The 24,547-nt window shown below is 33.7% G+C and overlaps 2 protein-coding genes across 4 annotated transcripts in view; both read left to right on the forward strand.

The window, feature by feature from the left end:
* The first annotated feature begins 2,206 nt into the window (after positions 1–2,206).
* LOC123701710 (ethanolaminephosphotransferase 1-like) lies at positions 2,207–13,396 on the forward strand. Its single transcript, XM_045649217.1, has 9 exons — positions 2,207–2,391; positions 7,426–7,494; positions 8,132–8,321; positions 8,924–9,077; positions 9,607–9,715; positions 10,487–10,641; positions 11,593–11,770; positions 12,199–12,375; positions 13,305–13,396. Exons 1-9 carry the CDS (start codon positions 2,335–2,337, stop codon positions 13,368–13,370), a joined length of 1,155 nt encoding a protein of 384 aa, XP_045505173.1. The 5' UTR covers positions 2,207–2,334; the 3' UTR covers positions 13,371–13,396.
* Positions 13,397–13,931: 535 nt separating this feature from the next.
* Positions 13,932–24,547, forward strand: part of LOC123701703 (eyes absent homolog 2) — a 49,805-nt gene continuing 39,189 nt past the window's right edge. For 2 of the 3 annotated variants that reach the window (XM_045649206.1, XM_045649208.1), the window contains exon 1: positions 13,932–14,204. Coding sequence is in view for 1 of the 3 variants with exons in the window: in XM_045649208.1 (XP_045505164.1) it covers positions 14,184–14,204 (21 nt within the window). In the remaining 2 variants the exon portion in view is untranslated. The remainder of the gene's footprint in view (positions 14,205–24,547) is intronic. The other variant, XM_045649207.1, reaches the window with a different exon arrangement.

Consider the following 24,547-nt stretch of genomic DNA (forward strand, 5'->3'; position numbering starts at 1 on the left):
CACTGGAATTGCTGATTGCTCGACATAACGACGTAACTGTTGTTGCAATAAATAAATGAATTATTATTATTATAACGTCGGTCCACAAAAACGAGGCACAATATTGATGAATTTAGTCATTTTTCAGTCGCATAATATGCGAGCATCGGGTAGCCAGCAAATATCTAAGTAGTATTCTACGCGAGTATCGTATTCTAGAAGTATCGTACCTAATGGCAGAAGGGCCTTAGTAACGTTATATTCAAAATTGATCTTAATCAATATCCCAATATCTTTGCTATCCCATAGAAAAGATCTATAATTATTATATTCATAGAGTCTGTATATTTTTATCTATTTAATCACCCATAAATCATCAGTGTAACGATCAGGCCCAGAGTCCTATGGGAGTTTGCCATTCTCCTTTCACTACTAAAAGTTGTCATGTCTAAAATATCTCCAAGCATCCGATACAATAATCTTAGCAAGCAGGATCGATATACCTGCGTTGCCGCGCGACGCGAGGGCGCTACCCGATACGGAGCGCGCGTAATTTGACATCTGAAACCATCGATAACGCCATAGAGTACCAACCTTGCTGAATTATCTCTAATTTCGTGGGGTTGCCCGCTACATGGCCTGCGTTTTAATTGCTCTAATTGCAACTGATGTTTTGATAAAGGATATTCGGTTGTTTGTTTATCGAAACTTTTTGAGCGATTTGTTTTGAATTATGTTTGCCTGGTATTATTTTTGAAAAATAAAAGCATTCCAAACTTCTTTTGTGTTTTGTTATTTTGTACATCCATGCATATTCACGAAGAGCATTTTCCTAGTCCAAATTAAACAAAATTTTTCAAATAATAGAAAAATACACTATAACATACAAGGAAGTAGGAGGCTAAAAATAAGGTTTCGTAACCTCATACTTAACTATTTATTTATTTAAACTCAAATCATGTTTCAGTCAAATTCAAATTTATGCAAAATCTTTAATTGTTCATTTATTATTAACAACCTGACGATTAAACAATGAAAATTTATAAAAACCAGTCAAGCCGTTTCCAAGGAATTTATTACAAACACAGTGACATGATAATTTTTTATTTATAGATATAATAATAGTTTGTATAATTATTACTAGTGATGAAAACTTAGATATTAGGACACGCAGTTGTAACCGAATATGTATTAATATATAGTCCAATATATTATGTATTTTACCTCATGCAAATTGCAAACAGGCAGTTCAATTGAGCATTAATGTAGATCACTCGCACAGAATACTGAAATACAGAGTGCTTGTATTAACGCTGCAACGAATATATATAATGTATCGTTTTATACATATGTATAAGGTTTAGTATTAGAATTTGTATAGAATCTCCAATATACTTGTCAGTTAAAGCAACTAAATCTATAGGTTATTCTTTTTTATATTATAAAAGTATCAGAGGTTACAGATTACCTTATAATTCTATTAAAACAATGAAAGTTTATCAGATTTTTTTTGTTACTCTTTCACGCGAAAATCACTGAATGGATTTTGGTTATACTTCACAGTGATGGTATTATATAAGACGTAGAACGATTGATTTATTTCTGTACATTGCGTTTTCAATAATAATCAGTTAATTAATTACTACCTATAAATTATAATTTTCTATCGCCTCTACATTTCCCTACTCTGTAGCAAACAGTACGTCAAATTAACAGCTGTCCGGGCTCGCATTTGTCACGGGCGGGACACAATTAATATTTAATTGCACACTGCACCACTGCACTCAATTAACGCCTCTGTGACAACGTTGCTCTGTGCGTTTTACTTGGGAAACAGATTTTTTAATTCCAACGTTTTATATAAGAAAATGTAAATAGTACAGTAAACACACAAGGTTGTGAAATATAATAATTTTCACGAAAGCTTTTTTTATTGTACCACCGTTCTATTTTTACTCAGGTAGCTTTTTATGACAATAAATGGAATTTATAGATATTAGATTTACTTATTTACTTAAATTTCCAATAATTAATCGAGTTTATAGTTTTTATTGATTTTTTAAACCGGCGCGGTTTAATAAGACTTCCAAATTCTTAACTTAAGAAAGATAATCCCAGTAATAACTCAAAAATCGCAATCAAAACCTCACACCTACATAATTTTTTAATATCTTCTTATCACTCATTGATTGCTTATCACTGACTATATTATCAGTTGGCCGTGAACACTCAAACGAATATGTAATATATGAAAAACTATATTTTCTCAATTTTGTAGTTAATTTTTCTGTATTTTCTCAATCTTGTAGTTAATTTTTCTAAATTTTCTCAAATTTGTAGTTAATTCTGTTTATAATGTTTGATTATAAGTATTTAAGTGAAAAACACTTGAAAGGTTTTAAAAATTATAAGGTAAGTTATGTATTATTAATTTTGTAGAGAATCATTAGAATGTATTGAATTGTAAAGTCGGTAATTGTATGAGTAAATTACTTCTTATTCATGAAGATATAGGTAATTATGTAGTTATTTGACTTTTGACTTTTGTACGCATATATAATATAATATATATATATCTATTAAAATAATACGACAGATTAGACAGGTAGATTATATTTCATGGTTATCAATAATAGATATATTATAGTCGGAAATATATTTAAATACTAGCTGTTGCCCGCGACTTCGTCCGCGATTAGGTCGTTTTTCGTCATTCGTCGTTTAAAAAAAATACGTGACACTTTATTTTAAAATTTTCTTAATTATTGTCTCTTATAAAATTTAACTACATTAAAATTGAACACTCTGATAAGAAAATCTTAAAATCTGAAGAAAACATGAATGTGGTTTAAATTCTACATTACTTAGTATCAAATAATAATCTAAATTAAATGTAGATTAACAGTTTGAGCACACCATTATAGAATATGTACCTAAGTATTAAATTACGTTAGTTTACATAGTAACTTTACTAAAAACACGATGACTATCTTTCGCGCTCGATACCACAAACTAAGCATGTTTGTGGTACGTGGCCCGCGTCACTTGACCCCCCGCGAGTTCCCCTCCGTTGCTATGCGAAAATACATTCGTCGCCCTACTGTAGGAAAAATTGTAATACTGTGGCCTGGGCGCTATAACACGCCCAGGGAGTTCCTGAGTACCGATATCACCATCTTGAGGAAAAGCTTCTAATGTCGATTTAAAACTGCATACATACGAATTAACCTGTTCTAAAATTGTGAAATGAGTTCAGTTTTAAATTTGAGAAATATTGATTTCTTGTATTCCACTATTCGTTGTAGTCGAATACAAAATATATTTAAACAAACTTAGCTTGGCCTTCAGGCAAAAGGGATCCTATCAAATGGTAAACTTGACCTTGTATCTTAAAAGTAAGCATGAACGGATCTTCTGATAATTATTGAGCACCAAAGGATCATTTGAAACGCACTACTATAAGAGCGAATATTGTCTAATAACAGTTTACATTGCACCACAGAATACATAATAGTAGCTAAACGCTAATTGCAAAGTATTTTCCTCTAAAAGTAGTGATTTTGTGAAAGGTTCCGGTGTATCTTCAAACGAAAGCCGACTCGCCTTACTACACTTTAAAGCATTACAAAAAGAACATACTACGTTAATATCGCCTATACAGAAAATGATCTGTAATCAATTGTGAGGTTATAAGCAAACCCACTTTTATATTTGTCAGACCACACCACCGAATTCGTAGATTGTTTACCTCAAGACATTAAGACTATGACGAAATCTGTCTGCAGTAAGACGGGCCTCTCGCTATTCGTACGTTTCCAGAGACCGAATAGTTTCAATTCTTAATCTTTCATTAAGCAAACTTATTAATCGTTCTTGTCTCATATAATTGTAATATTCGCGTGCCTACTCTAGTCATTGCTTATGCTCATGTTCATCTTATTATGATGCACCCTATCATTTGTCAAACGGTCTTCATATTGAGTAAAGTTTCAGATTCTCGAGATAAAATATGACTGTCGTGATCAGTAGTGAGACGAAATTCCCTCTAAGTGAGGGTTTCGGTCTCACGGGATAGTACAATATGCCGTTTGCGATCAGCTGTGTGACGTCATACCCTCTCAGTGAAGGTTCGGTCTCACGGGATAGTAGGGGAGACCGGGTTTGGTTGTCTCACGGGTTGGATGTCATAGCGGTCTTAATACAAAACTGAACTAACGAATAAGTCTGTTGACCAGCGTGGCTAGAGCGATACAGTGACAACGCTGTCCCCACTTCGCGTCAGACCGCCCCGATCTGCCGTGAGGGCCTCACACGTGTTTATTGTTTTCGCACAGATTTTTTATGATATGAGGACCGAATATGCTCCTCATAACATCACTTTTTGTGAACGAAACGACAGCGCGGTTTAATTCAATGCCAACACCATCAGAAAAAAGGATTATTTTTAATTGTGAAAAAATGTATTATGATTTACACTACATATTAACACTCTTTTAACATTTAACATAAAATATAAGTCTGTGAGTGTGTAAAAATAAATCCAGCTAATTACATATTAAACTTATGTTTATAATTTGGTATACGACATGAAAATATATTAATTGTCAAGCAATAATAATACAGATAAATACTGAACATAAGTATAATAGATATTAAGTAGTATTAGTTAAAATATACTTTGACTACTTTGACTGTTAGTTAAAGTTTATTTTTACTAACAACATGTAAATGAAGAAGAAATAATAATTACCAACGAACTAACCTTTTCTATAATACTTAACACGGCACATTTTTCAAATTATCTTGCTCAACTCTACTAAAAAATTTGAGGGTTTTGTTGGAACTTTAATATGTAAAAACTATGATATATCTAAACTACGATACAACTTGCATGCGGAAATGCTCATTACAATTGTGAATCTAAAGAATAACTAACAACATACTGTTCAATTTTATTGAGCTGATGAATATCTTTTGCCTGGAAGAAATCACCGTCGCATAACAAATATAATGTGTTTTCTTATAAAACCGTTACATAATTTATTTTATCTACTTAAATAATAAAAATGATATATTTATAAAATATAAAACATATTATGTAAAATGATTAAAAATAAATAAATGAAGCAACTACGATTCAAAGAAAACATCTTTTTCAGTGTGAAAATGCTCTAAGCAATCCTGGATGATGAACTGTATATCATGTACCTACTCTGATCCCAGTACGGTCGGTCGATAGCCATAACGATAAATATTATAATCAGATAACCGCAAAGTCAAAATAAAAACATTACTTGTAAAGTTGTGAGTGCAAAATTTACGTTTCATTTGGTAAAAACTTCTGTTCCCAATGCACCTCAAAATAATAAAAGAATCATTCATTTCATTTCATTTCATTTCATTTCAATAAATACCTGTAAGTAACAACTTACCTTTTGTGGGAACGCATGATGGTGAAAATTCACAAAACACGAAGATTGCATTTGATATTTTTGGTTTTATGGCATTCAATTGCTTTATAAATATCACTACATAGTATGAAAAAAGTCGCTTTCTGTGTCCCTATGTCCCTATGTCCCTTTGTATGCTTAAATCTTTAAAACTTCACAACAGATTTTGATGTGGTTTTTTTAATAGATAGACTGATTCAAGAGGAAGGTTTTAGTACATAATTTATTAGGTTTTAGACAAAGCGGACGAAGCCGCTAGTAAATTTATAAAACACGAAGATTTTTAAAATTGTAACTAATGAACACAACAATATATTAGTATACTCTTTGGAACACAATCATTAGATTAACTGTAGATAATGGTGTCTATTTTTACTTAAAATAATAAACATCTACCCTCACTTTAAAAAAATGTAGTTTATTATTTACACGAAATATATCTTATAGGGAACGGAAGATATGGGTTAAAGAGTTAAATAAATAAATAACATAATTATATTTAAATTATTAATTTTTAACATTGTGTTCAGTAGTGTTAACATGTAAATTGATTTGATTTTTACGAAATCTCATAGATGGCGCTGTTACAAAATTAACATTATACAACTTACATTCTTTAAGCTATGTTTCTCTTCCCAAGTTACTTAAATGGCATAATTTTTATAGTGTCAATATAGATATTGTCAAACAACATTTATATATGCGTCATTTGATTATTAATTTCCAATAGTTAACGTGTAAATTGATTTGATTTTTATAACATTTAATAGATGGCGCTGTTTCTAATTTGTCTTTATACTACTAAATTCATTAAACTGTTTCTCTGCCCAAATTACGTAAATGACATAGTTTTTATTTTGTAAAGCTAGATAATAGCATGGCTTACTCGAAACCAACATTTAAACATGAGTCTTTAGATTGTACGCTGTCGTAATACACGGAATACGTAAGAAAAATAAAGGTTCACAGCTCCTCCCCCGTAGGTGATAGCTTGATAATATGTAGCCTATAGCCTCACCCGACCTGTTAGTAATATTCATGCAAAATTTGAAGTCAATCTATGCAGTACTTTTCGAGATTAGCTCAGACAAACATACAGACAAACAGACAAACAGACAAACAGACAAAAATTCTAAAAACTATGTTTTTGGCTTCTATATCGATTATAGATCACGGCCCAGGTATTCTTTTAAAAAAATATTCAATGTACAGTTTTGACTTTCCTACGATTTTATTATATGTATAGATTACTGAAAGGTTTATTTTTAACCGACTTCAAAAAAAGGAGGAGGTGCTCAATTCGGCCGATATTTTTTCATACACAGGAACTGTATATTTCATAAACAAGAATACAAATTTAAATGACTCTTCGTTTGACTTCCTTATTTAAAAGAAAACTAGACTATCTTCTACCGTTTCTAACGAAAAAGATGATAATAATAGCTGTTCAGTCGATGATAATCGCTGTATGATTCAGTAAGGTTAATATACTATCGATTCTGTGAATAGATTATCAAATATGTTGAATGAAAATTATTGTTAGCTATAGCTTGGGCGTTATAGCCACTAAAATATTAGACAGAATAAAGTAAGTGTTATAAAAAAAGTTTTCAAGGTAAAGAAGATGCGAAACTTTACTTTCTAAAAAAATCGCAGTAACTTTTGCCCTAAAGTGGATGGTTTCCGAAATATCGGCGTAACGAAATAACGCCTAATGCCATCGCAAATGCCATCGCAAATGCCATCGCAAATGCCTTCGCGAATGCCTTCGCAAATGCCTTCGCAAATGCCTTCGCAAATGCCTTCCCAAGTGCCTTCGCTTTCCGCCCGCTTTGTCTAAAAACCTTCCTCGAGAATTACTATCTATTAAAAAGGAACTACATCAAATTCTGTGCGTAATTTAAAAGATTTAAGCATGCATAGGGATAAAGGGACCAAGAAAGCGACTTTGTTTTATACTATGTAGTAGATAGTCATAGACCATAATTTTTTTCAGTACAGTGCGATAGACACGAGCCCACTCAGCAAATATGTGATGCATCCAGCTTGGAACACTGCTGTAAAGGTATTTTTTACAATTTTTCTTAAGACAAAGGCATAAAAGATTAACGCCTTAATAAAATGCTACCTACTGCAGATTTATAAAGAGGAATCACAGGAGATTTCCGCCACAGATAGCTTATTTGAAAGGTTTAAAGTTAATGTAAAAAATTTTAGCTAAAATGAATTACTAACTAATAAGAACTATAAAGTGCATTACAGTTCGACGTAATTTAGTTGAAGCGTGAAGGTACCAATATTTTGGCCGGTTGCAGAGCTTCACCGACCATTAATGCGTACGTCAGTCGCGCTAGTCATATATGTATGGAAATTCATAAAACCGTTCATAGCTAGACCGACCATATTTTGCACGTAAATTTCCATACATATGACAAGCGCGACTGACGTACGCACTGATGGTCGGTGAAGCTCTGCAACCGGCCTTAGAAAGAAATAATTTGCGTTGTTGTGTCTCTCTAAAATCTAAATGATAATCTTTTGCAATTGTACCTTACTACCTTATCTGGCGCCATAAATAAGCGCCTTTTAATTAATTTTTCTATATAAAATCTAATGAAGGTATCATTCACATTAAAACCAAGAGCCGTTTACGTAGACTGTAGGTTACTTTATTTCGCAAAATAATTCCGTTATATTTCCAGATATTCCCAAAATGGGTAGCTCCAAATCTACTCACATTCCTCGGGTTTGTCTGCATGCTTGTTAACGTTATACTCTTAATGTACTACGACTACAATCTCACGGCGTCCGGAGGAGACCCGGGGGCGAAACCTATACCGCAGTGTATCTTCACAATCTGTGGTGTTCTGTTGTTCTTGGCTTATAATTTGGGTAAGATTTCTTCTACTAATTCTTCTTTTACTAATGGAAAATTATATCGAGGTAATTTGATTTTTTCATTTCATTTCATTTTTTCAATTAGAAAAAGCTCTACATACTAAAAACTACTAAGAATTAAGAAAATATGATTATTAGGCACTAGTCCACATAATAGTACCTGAATTTGCAATTTTTTTTAACCCTTTATATTAAACTTTAGATTTAAAACAAGATTTTATCAATGTAGTGATACGGTGAGACAAGGTCTCTACATTTAAACGCGGGGTTGCGCAACTTTTGCAAGTAAAATTAACATTCAAATATTAAACAACGATGTGTGTATCATCACATATTGTGATACGAACCATAAGCTTCAAAATATAATTAAATAATAAATGCTATTTTTCTTTATTAAAATATTATTTACCTAAAATAACAAGCTGGTAAGTTGGTCATGTAATGCTCGTATTTACATTTTGTTTATAACATCCAATTCATAGAATAAGTAATAAATACTACAATCTTCCTAATTTATTACACTAGCGAATTATATTCAGTATTCATACAATTATTTATATTATGTATCCATGAAAAATCTATATTGTATTATGTAGATGGAATAGACGGCAAGCAAGCCCGGAGGCTCGGAGTGTCCGGCCCTCTGGGAGAGATGTTCGACCACGGCATCGACTCCTATATCGTGTTTCTCATTCCGTTCTGCCTGTTCTCTGTGTATGGGAGGGATGAGTACTCTATTTCTGTGTTTAGGTAAGTACTTTTTATTCCATTTTTATACCTAAATATCTATTATTCTTGATTTAATATTACGATTGATCGAAAATACTAACCCACCTACATACAATAAAATGTTTACTTTTAAATTAGATTGCGAATATTTTGATAATAGGTTTTATTTAATTTTTAAACTAACTTGGCTACCTCCCGCGGGGTTGTTCGTGTTCATTTCATCATGATTACGCTACAATCATTCCCCATGCGGTTCCATCCACTAATTCACGGTCAAACATCTCAATTTTACTATAAAGTAAAAAATGTTATACTGAAACATAAATGTTGAAACAGTAGATACTCCATATTACTTAGGGCCGATTTTTCAATCCTTGTAAACTGTCAAATACGGACAATTACAAAACATTTTTGAAATGGTAGTTTAATACGTTATTCGATGAATAAGTTTTAACCAAGGATTGAAAAATCAGCCCTTAAAGTTATAATAAAAAAAATATATTATGTAGTTAATTCACTATTGCTTTTATGACTAAATGTTCATTTTTAGGGGCTACTTAGTAGTTGTAAGCGTAGTTCTCAATTTCTACGTGAGTCACTGGGAGAAATACAACACAGGAATCCTATATTTGCCCTGGGGATATGACCTAAGCATGTGGGTAAGATATTTCTTAAAATAATAATCAAAATAAATTTAAATCACAATTTTTAAGAGAGGATAAATTCTATATAAAAATCGAAATATTTTGTAGAGTAATTCAGAATTTCAATATTAAAAATCCAAACATTTTTACATACAAACAAACAAACAATACTTTTTAATACAGAAAATATCTTTGTTTTTAGCTTTTTAATATTAAAAATATGTAGTTTATATTTTATCCTCGAATATAAACAATCAAATCAAACAAAATAAGCTCTTACAACGTATGTATATGTGAATATATATGTGAAGTCCCATGTCCCCTAGTAGGGTAAGGGGCAGATGCATCATGCATTATACATCTGTTTCACTGATCGATTTTCTTTAGGTATAAGTAGGTGATCAGCCTTCTGTGTCCTACCAGACCGGGACATTTTTTTTCTACGTCTCCACCGTCAATCGAACCCAGGACCAGTCACGCGTCAACCACTGTACCAAGGAGGCGGTCGGTTGTACAATCTTACAACGTAGGTATACCTATTTGAGTCAAATCATATTATTATTAGAGCTAGCGCACACGAGCAACTTTGTCTCCGCAACTATTTTGTCTCTCCCATCAACTCTATGGGGAGTTGCGTCGCTACGTGCGCGCACTTTCATACCAGCCCATGGGTGGGAGAGACAAAATAGTTGCGGAGGCAAAAGTTGCTCGTGCGCGCTAGCTCTTAGGGCTTACTAGTCACAACTCAAAATACGTCATAATAAGAAGCATACTATCATTACCCAGGTGTCCAGTATAATGTTCCTAGTAGCTGGTTTCCACGGTCCCGAGGTATACAAGACACACATACTGGGTATGACCTTTGTACAAGCGCTGGAGATAGCCATCCACGCCACTGGTCTCTTCACCACGCTGCCTATCGCTGTGTATAATGTTATTTTGTAAGTTGATTTTTAAAAATGCTAGGTGGTAAAATTGGCCGTCCATAAGAATAATGTGAATTTTAAAATCTCGATATCTCAGGAATGGTCTTAGGAAATAAATCACAAAGACAATTTTTGTAGAGAATATGTAGAGAACTTTGGTTTGATGTTTTTTTTTTTAATTCGAGAAAAATCCAAATAGCTTTAAAACTTTTGATCTTTGACCCTGTATGACTTTTTTAGCACACGAACGTAAGCCTCAGTTCTCCACTAAAACTAGGCTGTCCGGCAATTTTTGTTATATGACCACTATTAATTATTATGTCTAAATTGAACGGGCTATACGCAATGCCTATATTTAAAACTCATAACACGATTAATCAAATATTATTACATCTAATTATTATTTTTCATCATAAAAGTTTAAAACGTGTTCAAATTATGATTCACATATTAATATGTAAAATGAACACCTGCTTCTATTGATTGATAATAAACATAATTTAATTAGTAATAAAATATTATATTTAATTGGTTCTTAATAATAAACTATCGAATAATTATTATTTTTTAAGCAAGACACAAATATATCACGTGTTTGCAAAGAGTAAGCTTTTTATAAAAAGGTCAATTAAAACCTATAAAACAATGGATAAAACCTACAAAATACCGCTGAAATTCAGTGTTGCGATCTTTTCTAATAATTGTTAACTTAGTAGTCAATAATTTTTACAATACCTAGCTGTTGTATAAAGTTGATAATAGGTAGATATTATACCTATAACTTTAAAATGTTCAGTCTCTACAGTCCAATTTTTATTTATCAATGGGTTATTTTTTATAACATAAAGTCAAGTCATACATGCATTCGATTCTACTTTGTAGTTACAACGCAAATGCAGTCAAAAACCAAAACGTTCGTGAATTTATTTTTACACATAGACTATCTAAATAACTTTATTTTTACAGGTCATACAAAAATCGTACAGGCAAAATGTACTCATTACTGGATGCACTTAGACCAATATGGCCAATACTAATAATGATGGGAACGATGACGTCTTGGGCTGTGACGTCACAGGGAATCATCGAGCGCGATTTGAGAGCATTCCTCCTGCTGTTTGGCACACTTTTTAGTAATATTGCGGTAACATATTGCTTAATTTATTGATAAATATATTTCATCGCAGGTTAAAACAGGTATTAAAAAACTCATGCATCTTTTTGACAAGATAATATTATGTACCATGATAACATAAACATTAGCGTAAAGTTCTGCATCAATATATTTTCACAAACTTTAGATTTCATCTGTATAAAAGTGATTCTGATTTCATCTGTGTAAAAATACGTAAAGTGATTGATACATCAATCAAAACTTTCGTGCATTTGTCGATTTGTTTTTCAGTTTTGTAAACGATTATATTTGTTTAATTTTAGTATGCTAATAAAACATACTTACTTCATAATATGAATCCCTTATAAAAGCGATTTTCATTATAGGTAGTCCTCCCTTCATTATAGTCCATATCTATAATAACAATCCATTATATTCAATACATATTTTAATTATAGAGTCGTCTAATAGTAGCAGAGATGAGCGAACAGAAATGTGACACTATTTGCTGGATAAACGTGCCCCTAGTGTTCGGAGTGGGAGCAGCGAAATATCTGCCCCAATACGAACTGGGCATTTTATACTTGCTGGCTGTGTTTGCGATTTGTGCCCATATACATTATGGAGTGTGTGTGGTAAGTGAAGTTAAAAACTTTTATTAACAACGTCAAGTTAGAAAGTAGAATTACTACTTAGGTGGTAATGAGATAATTTTAAGCGGTAATTTCATTAAAAAAATTGCTAACTGTTTTACTATGAATTTTTAAACATTACCAAGTTAAGATGGTTACACATTGAAGTAAATTGCGAATTAAAAACCAACACACTATATAAATTCATATGTAGCGATGATTTAATTAAAATGTCATTATGAATAATGTCTAGCGACAAAATATTTTTTCAACATACCTACTAAATACCATACTTGCTTCACCTTTAATATAAAATAAAAATTAAATTTACAAAACATTGTAAAATTTCATAAACTCTGAATGTTTTATGTCAGGTTTCATCATAATTTCGTCGTATAAAAAAGTAATGAGCTATCATATCCCTCCCAGGTATTAAAGCCCATAATTTATTTATCTTTACACTGAGGCCATGCGATATAAATGTAACAAAAGACGACTATCAAATATCAGTCTGATAAATGTAGTCTAAACATCATTTCTCTTGTCAAATCGTAAAGTTTCACGACGTTATGTATGGATTAAGCTTATAGAGGTTGGATTGAATCAATGGGCCTTCGGAGAAATGTTTTGCTGTTCTTAATTCAATTAAATAGAGGACTTTAATCATTAGTAATTAATGAAATACTAGAATATATTTTTTCAAAGGGTTCTAGTCTCTACATTGTATTATGTCGATGCTGGATCATGTAATTATGGTTTCTTGGTATTTTGTACTCATGTTCCCATACCGACGGAAAAATATGTTTTGTTTTAATTATTGTGATTTTCAAGTGATACCTATTTCTTGTTGAGCCATAGATATTTTAATAATGGTTAATAAATTAATATTGAGTGAACTTTAATATTAATAATTTTCGTTTGTTCCAATGCAGGTCCGGCAAATGTGCGATCACTTCAAAGTGCAATGTTTCAAAGTTCCTAAAGAAAAGATAAAATAGAGGATAAGAACAGTGCTGTTTTATTAGTTTTTTACTTTTGTTATTGTGGTTTTTATAACAATAAATTAATATAGAGAAAATTAAATATTTTTATTGCTCCATAATCGTCAATCTACATCAACCTGCTCCTGAACTATCCCGCTTAAAGATCAGGTAGGCAAAAATATGACACCGCAGCACAATCTAATTCACAAAATAATACGTAATTTAATACAGAATAGCAAAAAATGAGCAACCATACATTGCGAAGTGAACATCAGAACCGCCTCTTGAACGGGAGCGAGCGAGACGAATATATCACCCCACTTCGTATCTGAGCTACGTCTTTAAATTATACGTTCTCATAGCCTTGTAGCGGCGCGGTCGTTTTGTAAACGGTCGGAAGCTGCGTTACCCTCTGCAACATATTCAACCCTATTCCACGAGCTAAGAGTATAATTTTCGTCAAACACACAGTGTACTTACGACGTTTCGAAGTCTATACGAAATTTAGTAATGGGGGGTGCTGGACACAGACACCAGAGTCAGGGTTTAGAATTTCAGTACAGCTTCGGATAGCTACGGGATGCTTTGTTAGTTCAATTGTTGACGATTTTTTTTACGTTATTCTCGTAAGAAAATTAAAAGCAGGATCCGATTTCGCAGATTCGTAGCTTGTATTGTATTTCATAGTGGACAGTGAAGTGTTTGTGTTAAAAATTCGTGTTTTCCTGTAGTTTAGGTAAGTGTGGTGATAAAGACTGGTGTGGAACGGGCATGTTTTTTAATGCATGCAATGGTTGCAAACAATGATAATTAATATCGATTGCGGGAATGCAGACGTTAAAGATTGAGGTAAAATTAGGATGTTATTTTATTAAATACATTGACTATGAATCTGTTATATGAAATTTTTGAAAAGTCTCTTGATAGAGGTGATATTTGTAGCGGACCGAGTTATCAAATAATCTCTATCTAATATATAAAAATCAATGCCACTTTTCGTTGTAATTCCATAACTCGAGAACGGCTGAACCGATTTCGATAATTCTTTTTTTATTATATTCCTTGAAGTACGAGGATGGTTCTTATGTAGAGAAAACGTTAATATGTACCACGGGCGAAGCCGGGGCGGACCGCTAGTTTCTTATAAGAATTGGAAAGCTTATTTAAAGCTAAATAATTTGTTCTGGTAGAGCAAAAATACGGGCGAGGAAAATAGGTTTTAAAATGTCATAATATCGAAAACTATCGTATCGTATCGTAACTTTTTATAAAATAAGTAAATTAAAAAAAGATATATCTAAATCAATAACATTAAGCTTTACCGTTCTATTTTTTATTTAAATATGTAGACCGTACACGTTTTTGTATATAAATCTTTAATATTTTCATAAAATTGAAATTATTTCTTTCGTAAATTGCGAATTAGTTTTAGCTGCCTGTTCATTAATAAAATAATAACCTTCCACGCTACGGGCCTAAAAAGCTCTATAAAAAATCTCTCGCGCAAGCTTTTATTACTCGTTCCAAATCTATGGTTTATGGTACACAATACATATTTTAATTTACTTGCTACAAGTGTACAAAAGAGAATCAATTAATAACACAAAATCTACTTATCTATTCCTTATTAACTTATTGTAAGACTACGCTTCAAAAATAAAGGCGACAAAAAAGCACATGATATAAAAAAACTCTACTTTTAATAATATACATACATGACAACTGTATTAAACTTTATAGGTTATATAGGTTTACATTTTTCTCTATTATTTTCAGTCGTAGAACAGAATTAAAAGTTAAAATATGTAGGAATAAGGAATTTAATTAACGAATAACATAGAGCGACGGATTTCGGACTGCCCCTTAGTAGAGCGGTTAAAATCAGAATAATAACATAGAGATTGCATTTACAATAAATAATACACTGATATTTATGTTACGATGGAAATTTTATATTATTTTAATATCTATAATAATAATTAATAACTAACAATTAATGGTTGTTGTTAAAACACATCACTAATATGCTAAGATTTTTATGTTGGTTGTTGTGCAATAGGTGCTGGCTGTATTAATTTTTGTGAAAATTGTGATAGATATAGGTACCCTAACTACCTACTTTAGAACTGAATGAACATTATATAAGTTAGGCAAAGCCAGAACAAGTTAGAAAGGCATTAGAAATAGTTGCTTGTACCTATTAAAAAAAAGAGTCATAATAAATTATATATATAAATGAACAACTTTGATAAAAAAACTAAAAAGTGCAATCGTAGGTAGGTGTAGTAATATTGTAATTTGTAAATAGCAAGCTTAGATACCGCCCATGGCTTTACTCGCTGCGCGCGTTTCGTTCCATGCGGTAATATTCAGGTCTCCTTAATTAGTTTGCAAGTCTTTTTACGGCCTTTTAAAATATTATTTACTTAAAAAAAATTGCTCATATCTTTCTACTAATTTTCATTACGTACCTACCTACCGAAGGTTTTTACTGGACTGTGACATAACATTAGGATGATTTACAAGTTGTAAAATATGATTTTGTTATTAATAAAGATTAAACGAATATACAAACATATTTTTATTATTTAAATATAACCTCAAAAAATTTTTAATAGGTAGATTGGATTTTTTATTTATTTATTTATTTATTAAAACTTCCAAAAAAAGTCTCTCTACCCGGATAGAGCCGAGGAGAGCTTATATAATATTTGTACATATAAAATTGTAAGACAACTTACAAGATCATAATCTATATATATAAAACTCAAAGGTGACTGATATGATCTATCAACGCACAGCCCAAACCACTGGACGTATCGGGCTGAAAGGCATGCAGGTAGATGTCATAACGTAGGCGTCCCCTAAGAAAGGATTTCCCGAAATTCTTGCGGGAACGGGGAAAAACGGGGATGCACGTACAAAGTCGTGGGCGGAAGCTAGTAATATAATAAGCACCTATGTAGGATAATGTAGTAGTTAGTAATAGAGCAAAATTATAATTTCTATTTATTAAATCATAGAAATAACTAGCATTCCGCCCTGCCCCCCTAGCCAAGTGGATTTCTGTTAGCGTATAGATAAACGTATCTACAGCCTACGTCAATCTCATACATTCGTAGTCTATTTATTCTATTGAACGCTACGCTAACAGAAATCCACTTGGCTAGAGGGGCTGGCTTCACCCGTAGTACATGATTGAGTTTTCTCTCCATATGAACCATCCTAGTACTTCAAGGAATATTATAAAAAAAGAATTAACAAAATCGGTCCACCCGATCACGCGTGATGCCGTGAAAACGGGTTTCATTTTCATATTTTATAGATAACTAGCTTACCGCCCGCGGCTTCGCCCGCTTTGTCTAAAACCTAATAAATTATATACTAAAACCTTCCTCTTGAATCACTCTATCTATTAAAAAAACCGCATCAAAATCCGTTGCGTAGTTTTAAAGATTTAAGCATGCAAAGGGACATAGGGACAGAGAAAGCGACTTTGTTTTGCGCGATGAAAATATTAAAACTTACTAATAATGAATTTACTACAATTCTTATAATATCTGTAACTTGTAAGAACGATTTAATAATTTGTACCGATGTTTTGTTTTCCAAATATCGCTATATTTGACAAACTGCATCGTACTAAGTAGCTGAAAAATACAACACATAATATGTCTGTTTGATAACAGTATGTCGTGTGGAAATTAAATATATATTACGGATTTAAATCGCGATTTATTCGCTTTTCAGACTAATCCGTTACACTATCTACATAGTAGGCAATACAAACCTGTGCAAGAATACATTTTTACGTTAATTTTTAGACAAAAGGATAATAGGACATAAGTTTAGGTACATTATTTTTGTACATTATTCTTGGCCGGAACGCCGCGCCGCCATGGGATCTGGACGCCGAGATGCTAGCGGACGTGTATCGCCGCGTCTCGGCGTCTAGGTCACATGGGGTGAATCCTTCCTACGAGGAAGTAGAGGAGTGGAGGGCCGAGGCTGTCGAGCGGCGGTTCCGGGAGTGGGAACGCCGCGGCGCCGGCTCGAGGAGCCCAGCGCGGGTGAGAGGACGGTTGCGGCCATACGTCCAGTCCTCCAAGAGTGGTGCGACAGGCGGCACGGGGCCATAACCTTCCGCCTTACACAGATACTGTCCGGGCACGGCTGCTTCGGGCGGTACCTGTGTAAAGTCGCGAGGAGGGAACCCAGCATGATCTGCCACTAGTGTGCCTGCCCGGAGGACACGGCAGATCACACCCTTGCCGTGTGCCCCGCGTGGGCCGAGCCCCGTGCTCGCTTAGTCGCGATAATCGGGCCGGATCTCTCTCTACCCTCCGTTGTTCGCGCAATGGTGGATGGCGACAGATCCTGGCGTGCGGTGATCGCATTCTCGGAGAGTGTGATCTCGCAGAAAGAGGAGGCAGAGCGGGTGCGCGAGAGGGATCCTCACGCGGACCCGATCCGGCGCAGACGTCTTATTGGGCGTCGTCGCCGTGTTGCGGCCGGTTTACACGGTCGCAACGTGCCTCCTTGACGAAGGGCGACGGGCGGTGGAACGGGGAATGTAATCCATCGTCCGGTGCGGTGAGGCGACTTGAGACGTGTCCCGCTCATGCCGCCAACGGGAGGGAAGAGCAGGCAAATCACCTTTCCTGTTCTTGGCTTGCGCCTGGCCTGGAGATGGGCTGCCGCCGAGGGGGGTTGCGGAAGAATTCTAACAAATACCCGCGGCCCCCTCATTAAAGCGGCTCGACGGAACACAGTGGGGTTTTAGTCGGTAAGAATCCGACATAACCCACGGCTCCTTCCCCGGGGGCCGTGGGTATCTTTGGAAGATTTCCCCACTATAAAAAAAAAAAAAAAAAGGTACATTATTTCTGACTTTTGAAGTACTATTTTCTGTGCTTTTGATTAGATTGTATTAAACACAGTCTTCATTCATAGCGAAACCTCAGCATTGATGTCCATGAAAATTTGAATATAAATCGTTAAAGACTATAAGACTATAAAGAAAGAAAAAAATAAACATAGGACACGTTTTTCCGTAGTTTTTTCCACGGGGTAAAACACGGGACGTCGTGTACCTAGAAGGTATATAATATCTAAAGTTAATAATTACTTCTTACTTCTCAAATCATAAGACTGAGGTGCAGTTATAATTCGTTTCAGCTACAGACGTTTAAAGAAATTTATAGGTTATCACTGATATAAAAATCTTTTTCACTTACATTTAGCTACTTCTAGAGTTCTTGGTTTCTTCGTTATTTAAGAGCTAGAGGTATATTTATATTTACCTATACTTATATTTACTGAAGCTGGTAACAAATTTATTTCACATTCTGCAGAAGATTTCCTTCAATCTCTTTTGTACATGTGACAAGTTCTGTGTGGCTAGTGTGAGTTTTCATCGAGTAAGAAACGTTACTATCGCGTCTGCGTCGTCCGCGTCCGCGTCACCGCGAAATTTGTATGGGGAATCAAAGCTTCCCCATACGTCCGCTAGGGGCGCTGTTCGATTTCCCATACTAATTCGGCTGTGACGCAGACGTGATAGTAACGTTTCGTACTCGATAAAACTCACACTAGGGGTACTGGTCACCTACAGTGGACATAAATATATATTCTATCATAATATGAACGTTCATCACTCTATATTATACTGGCTGCGCTCCGCGGTTTCACCCGCATTGCTCTGCTCCTGTTGGTTTTAGCGTGATGATATTATGATATAGCCTAGCCTTTCTCGATAAACGGTACCTATATCTAACACCGAAATAATTTTTCTAATCGGACCAGTAATTCCTGAGATTAGCGCGTTCAAACAAACAAACTTTTTGGCTTTATAATAAGTATAGATTAATTATTGCTATTATTACCATAGAAAAATATAAAGTGTGAGGGATGGTGTCATAACCCTACTCTCCAATTCAAATACAAATTACAATCACCCTAAATCTTAAATCCCATCACATCTGCAACTAATCTATTTATTGAGGATGCTTTTAAGTTACATTTAGGTGAAATGACAGCTTATTTAAAAACATATTAATAATGAATAGTAAACTCTTAAAATAAAAGAAGAGGATTAGAAATGCCTTTTTGATTTCCCTCACAAAATAAGCGCAGAATTGGAATATTCCATAAATTCAAAAGCTTTCCAAAATCCTATACATCATAATTAGTTCCACCTACGATGACATTGGTTCAATCTTTTTTAAAACCTGTAAAAAAGTTTTCAATGCCTATCTGGTAAGCTTATCAGACAATAAGCTCACGAAGTCACTGACTTATTGAAGTGTAAGCTAATTACACATTTTTGGTATGAGCATGATTATTGATTATATTAGTGTTCAAATTGGAACGTTTACTTTGATGGGGTTATAAATACCTACGCCGTTAGAGGTAAAAAAGAAAAAATATACTAAGTATACTAATGCCTATGGTTTCAATGTAAGGCATAAAATTATTTCTTCACATTTGACGCCGTGGCCGTTCAGCCTACTGAGCCTTTATCTGTCACTGTTACTTTTAAATATTTCCATTTCTGATCCTAAATAAACCCGAATCTGACAGAAACAGATGTAAAATGCATCTGCGCACTTAAATGCCTTTTTTCCAAATCCATCTGCAAAGAGAAAGTAGCCAAAAAATTAACTAGACTAAATTTCTTCTCCCGCTATAATCTTTAGATAATGAGATCAGCCTTAGTTTTTTTTTAATTGTGTTTACGGAAGGCAAAACTGCTTTACATTAAAAAAATCCATTTAATTGTCTTCTTTATCGCTAACTTTAATCCGCGGCTTCGCTTGGTTACTTAATAAAACCTTATAACGTAACATTAAAGTAGAGTGAATATTAATATCGTTATTAATTAATATAACACAGCTACATGTGATAAGGTAGACTCTACGTTAATACGGAATATAAACTATCTCCTTGCAAAATTTCATCCAGATAAAATCATCCATGCTAACGAAAAAGAGTAACAAACATCCTAGGTACCTCACAATTTTTTGTTTATGATATACCAACGGTGTGCCCCGGTTTCACTCGTGGTACATATAGAGCCTATAGCACTCAGGAATCAAGTAGATATCCAACGGTATAATATTTTCGAGATTAGCGTGTTCAAACAAACAAACTCCTCTGCTTTTACTATACACCTGGTTAAGCTATAGAAGCCCTCTCGGCCTAATGGCGATCCTATACGCAAAAGAAGTTTTATATATTACTAGCTGCTCTGCGGTTTTACCCGCAGTACTCCGCTCCTGTTGGTCTCAGTGAGATGATATATACCTTTCCAATAAGTAGGCTATGTAACACCGAAATAATTTATCAAATCGGACCAGTAGTTCCCGAGATTAGCACGTTCAAACAAACTCTTCAGCTTTATAATATTAGTATAGATTAGGTACCTATTTATTATAGAAGTAGGATAATTGAATACACACACGTACACACTTATCCAAAGACAGAAGCCTGGAAAACCTGAGCCTAACTCAACTTAGATAGTGCAAAACAAATAAAACCTAAGGCAGGTCTTGCGTAGAAGAATGTACGAACGTGCAGTACACTTTAAAACACTTTCTTTGAATATTTCAATGGATAAAATTACCTACTGTAAACATAAAAATGAAACATTCTATACTAGCTTACCGCCCGCGGCTGCGCCCGCTTTGTCTTAAACCTAATAAATTATATACTAAAACCTTCCTCTTGAATCACTCTATCTATTAAAAAAAAACGCATCAAAATCCGTTGCGTAGTTTTAAAGATTTAAGCATAAAAAGGGACATAGGGACAGAGAAAGCGACTTTGTTTTATACTTCCTATGTAGTGATAAGTAGAAATTCCTCATACCTATCTTCTCTTTGTAATTAGTGAAGATTTAAATTAATAAACTTACATTAAAATATGTAATGAAATAATACTGATATTTGCTTGGTGTTCATTTTGGAAATAATGGAATTTGCCTTCGTGGATTGATAATATAGGTAATCTAAATTAGGTATAACATGCCTATAAATTCTTTTCACAATAGACCCACCCTTCGATTGTATCGGAATTAATTAACTCAAATAACATTGAAAAACAAACGAATTGTGTATTTAGAACATTTAGAACATTACATTAAATTCAGAATCACTTTTTCAAAATAAACATTTACTTCTTCGATTACACTCTATTTATCGGAAATTTGTTTTCTAAACATTTAAAACAAGAGTCGAAAAATAACCGATTTTTTATCGACAGTCGACAAATTTCGTAATTCTTCAATTACTCCATTTACAGGAAGTTTGTTTTCCAAACATTTAAAACAAGAGTCGAAAAATAATCGAAATTTTATCGATAATCGACAAATTCGGTTCCATCTCTACAACCAAACCACCACGTTATTTCTTAACCTAATAATATTCGTTAATTTATTTTTGAGCAGCCGGGCATTGGATGTAATTTTATATCGACGGAGAAAATGACGTCTTCGACATTATTTAACCTTTTATTAATGAAGTGTGCGATGTCCTCTTTTTACAGCACGGGCTCGTTAGTGATGTGCGGATTGTCGATAGTTCTAGTTTAACTTGATGTTAATACACGCATGTATTTGTAATAACAGCGTATTTGTTGTTTTACACTAATTCAATATTTTTCATAGGCGTTTTGGATTTACAATAATCAATTTATCATTTTATGTCCATTTCAATTTTTACAATTATTTTCTAAGCAAGATCGCAAGTACCACATTTGAGAATCAATTGCCACAACAACTCAGTAAAAAATTACCAAATCTATACTATCAATGAATTAATTACCCTTTATCATAATTTATTCCTTCACATTTCCATCGATAAAGGGCCGCATCCCTAGAGCATGGCTGACTTCACTAAGCAATCCCGACGCGCCAGGGTTTAAGCAGTTACGTTTCGCAGAATACACGGCTCAGTAGGCAAAGACTATACGTGTGCGGTTTTTTGTTTATTTTGCACTAGCTTTGTTTAATTAGGCTCCGGTTTGGGTGGCGCAGCTTCTGTCTCGTTAGCTTTCGATAGAGTTATGTGAGCCTGGTAGGTAGTTCTTATCAATAATATTACAATGGCTTCTATTTGTTCAAGGGACCTTTAATATTATAAAGGCGTTAAAATTGAAATAGGAACGTATATATTTTTAGTATGAGTTAACCATTTTAATGAAACTTCACTCAATACTGTGGGTATTGAGTGAAGTTTCATTAAAATGGTGTCCAGAACACACAAGTAGGTATAAAAAGTTAATACTTAATACCATGTGCAACATTACGTATTATGCCTTAAAATTAAGGCAAATTTTAATAATTAGAACTCTTCAAAGAGAGATTTTATGATAAAGTAACTAGGTAGCAGCTCGTCAGCTCTGCATTTTACTTTCCTTGAAGATATCTATATCCATATTATGACAATTTGTATTTAAAAAGGATCCATTGGTTAGAGCTGTGGGTTAGAGGTTGGAATTATAATATTACCTATGTAACCAGATTTTAAAATGAAGAAGCAAGAAGCCCATAATACCTATCACTAGGTACATACTAAAAATCTGTGACAAAGAAAAATTACTCTCTTCTCAGCTAAGCAAATGGGCATTTAGAACATGCATCAAACGATTACAAATTGAAACTTCCACTTTATCAAGTACCAAAATATCATAGAAATCAAACAAACGCTATTTAGCACAAGCCGACCGACACACGGCTTTTTATTTCAGAATTCGTGCGCACAACACACGCATTGTATTGCTCAGCCGATTCCGAGAAACATTTCGTCGGAACGGGATAACCATATGGAGCGTTCGAGCGTTAGAGAGAGACGCGTGCCTATTTTGTTTTTTTTTTTCGTTAATCTGTGGCCACATGTGGATTGTTCTTGGACCTTATGGTCATTCGATGAGTCTCGGTCGTTTTGTCGCGCGTTTTTTTGTTTCGTGGCCGATCTTAGTGTTATTTTAATTGATACGTTGGCAACTAGGGTAGAACGAGTTATGAGGAGTTTAAAAATTTGCACGTGACGGTGTTGGGAATGCGGGGAATTTATTTGCTAGAATTTATGACTCGGCTTTAGTAAAGTTATGAATTTTTAGTCAAAAACATTACAAAATTTGTCAATTCAGATGAGAATTTAACAAGTACGATTTATATGTGTACTTTTAGAGATTTCGAATCCATATATAGGCTTTTAAAGGATAAGCAGGACGTTGTTTTGAATTCTTAAGAATTTGTTTGTATTTTACGTTCAGGCAATGCGGCCATTTCAGCTGAATACTGAATCCGCTAAAATGAAATGTGTAAAAGATTATTGTAGGTATATCAGAAAAACTAACTCTTATACAAAACAAAAACGCAAAATTATGATATTGCCACAGAACAAATAAGTCGCTATGCAATATTACTTATGTATATAGGTAAGTAGGTAACCAGTAACCTATGTTGTCCTACCATAACTTGTCACTAATAATGGAAAAACTATCAAAATAGGTATAGGTAACTACATACATACTTATTACCTTCATGGCTGCTTAAAATTCATATAGTAATTAAGGTGAGTCGGGGTAAGACCGGACGGATTTTAGACGAATTGAAATAATCTAGCAAAAGCCCGATTTTCTCAGCACCCGTTCAAGATTTACTACTTAAAGTAGTGTAAACTGAATTGTGTGTGATAAGTGAAGTGTGTAGTGATATAATCGTGTAAATCGTAGTGCGTTCGCGTAATTGTGAAAATTGAATTGTGTGTACATTTAAATAATTAGACTAATTAACTTTCTTTTTTAAATATTTGCACACCCAATCAATGGGTAGAATGTATTAGCCACATAACATTGTAATTAAAACATCTAGAATCTGTTACTACATTCTTGCAAATAAATATAATTTGAATTTTGAATTTGAATTTGAATTTAAAACTGATATAAATGACAATTCATTTAGCATCGCTTTGCTCTACAATAAGTTTATTCTTATAAACTCAACAGTTTCTGATTTTAAGGCGTTTAAAAACAACACTTACTTTTTTAATGGCTATGGTAAAAAAGTACTCTTCAGGGTAAGTTCGGACATGCCTTTAAATGCACTTCTATTGAATAAAGCATAAGGTCGATAAAAAAAATATATCCGATCTTTTACGCTCTAAAATGATTTTTTGACGATTTTTTTT

Source organism: Colias croceus, chromosome 22 (genome assembly GCF_905220415.1).
Source record: "Colias croceus chromosome 22, ilColCroc2.1".
In the NCBI taxonomy this organism is placed as follows: Eukaryota; Metazoa; Arthropoda; class Insecta; order Lepidoptera; family Pieridae; genus Colias; species Colias croceus.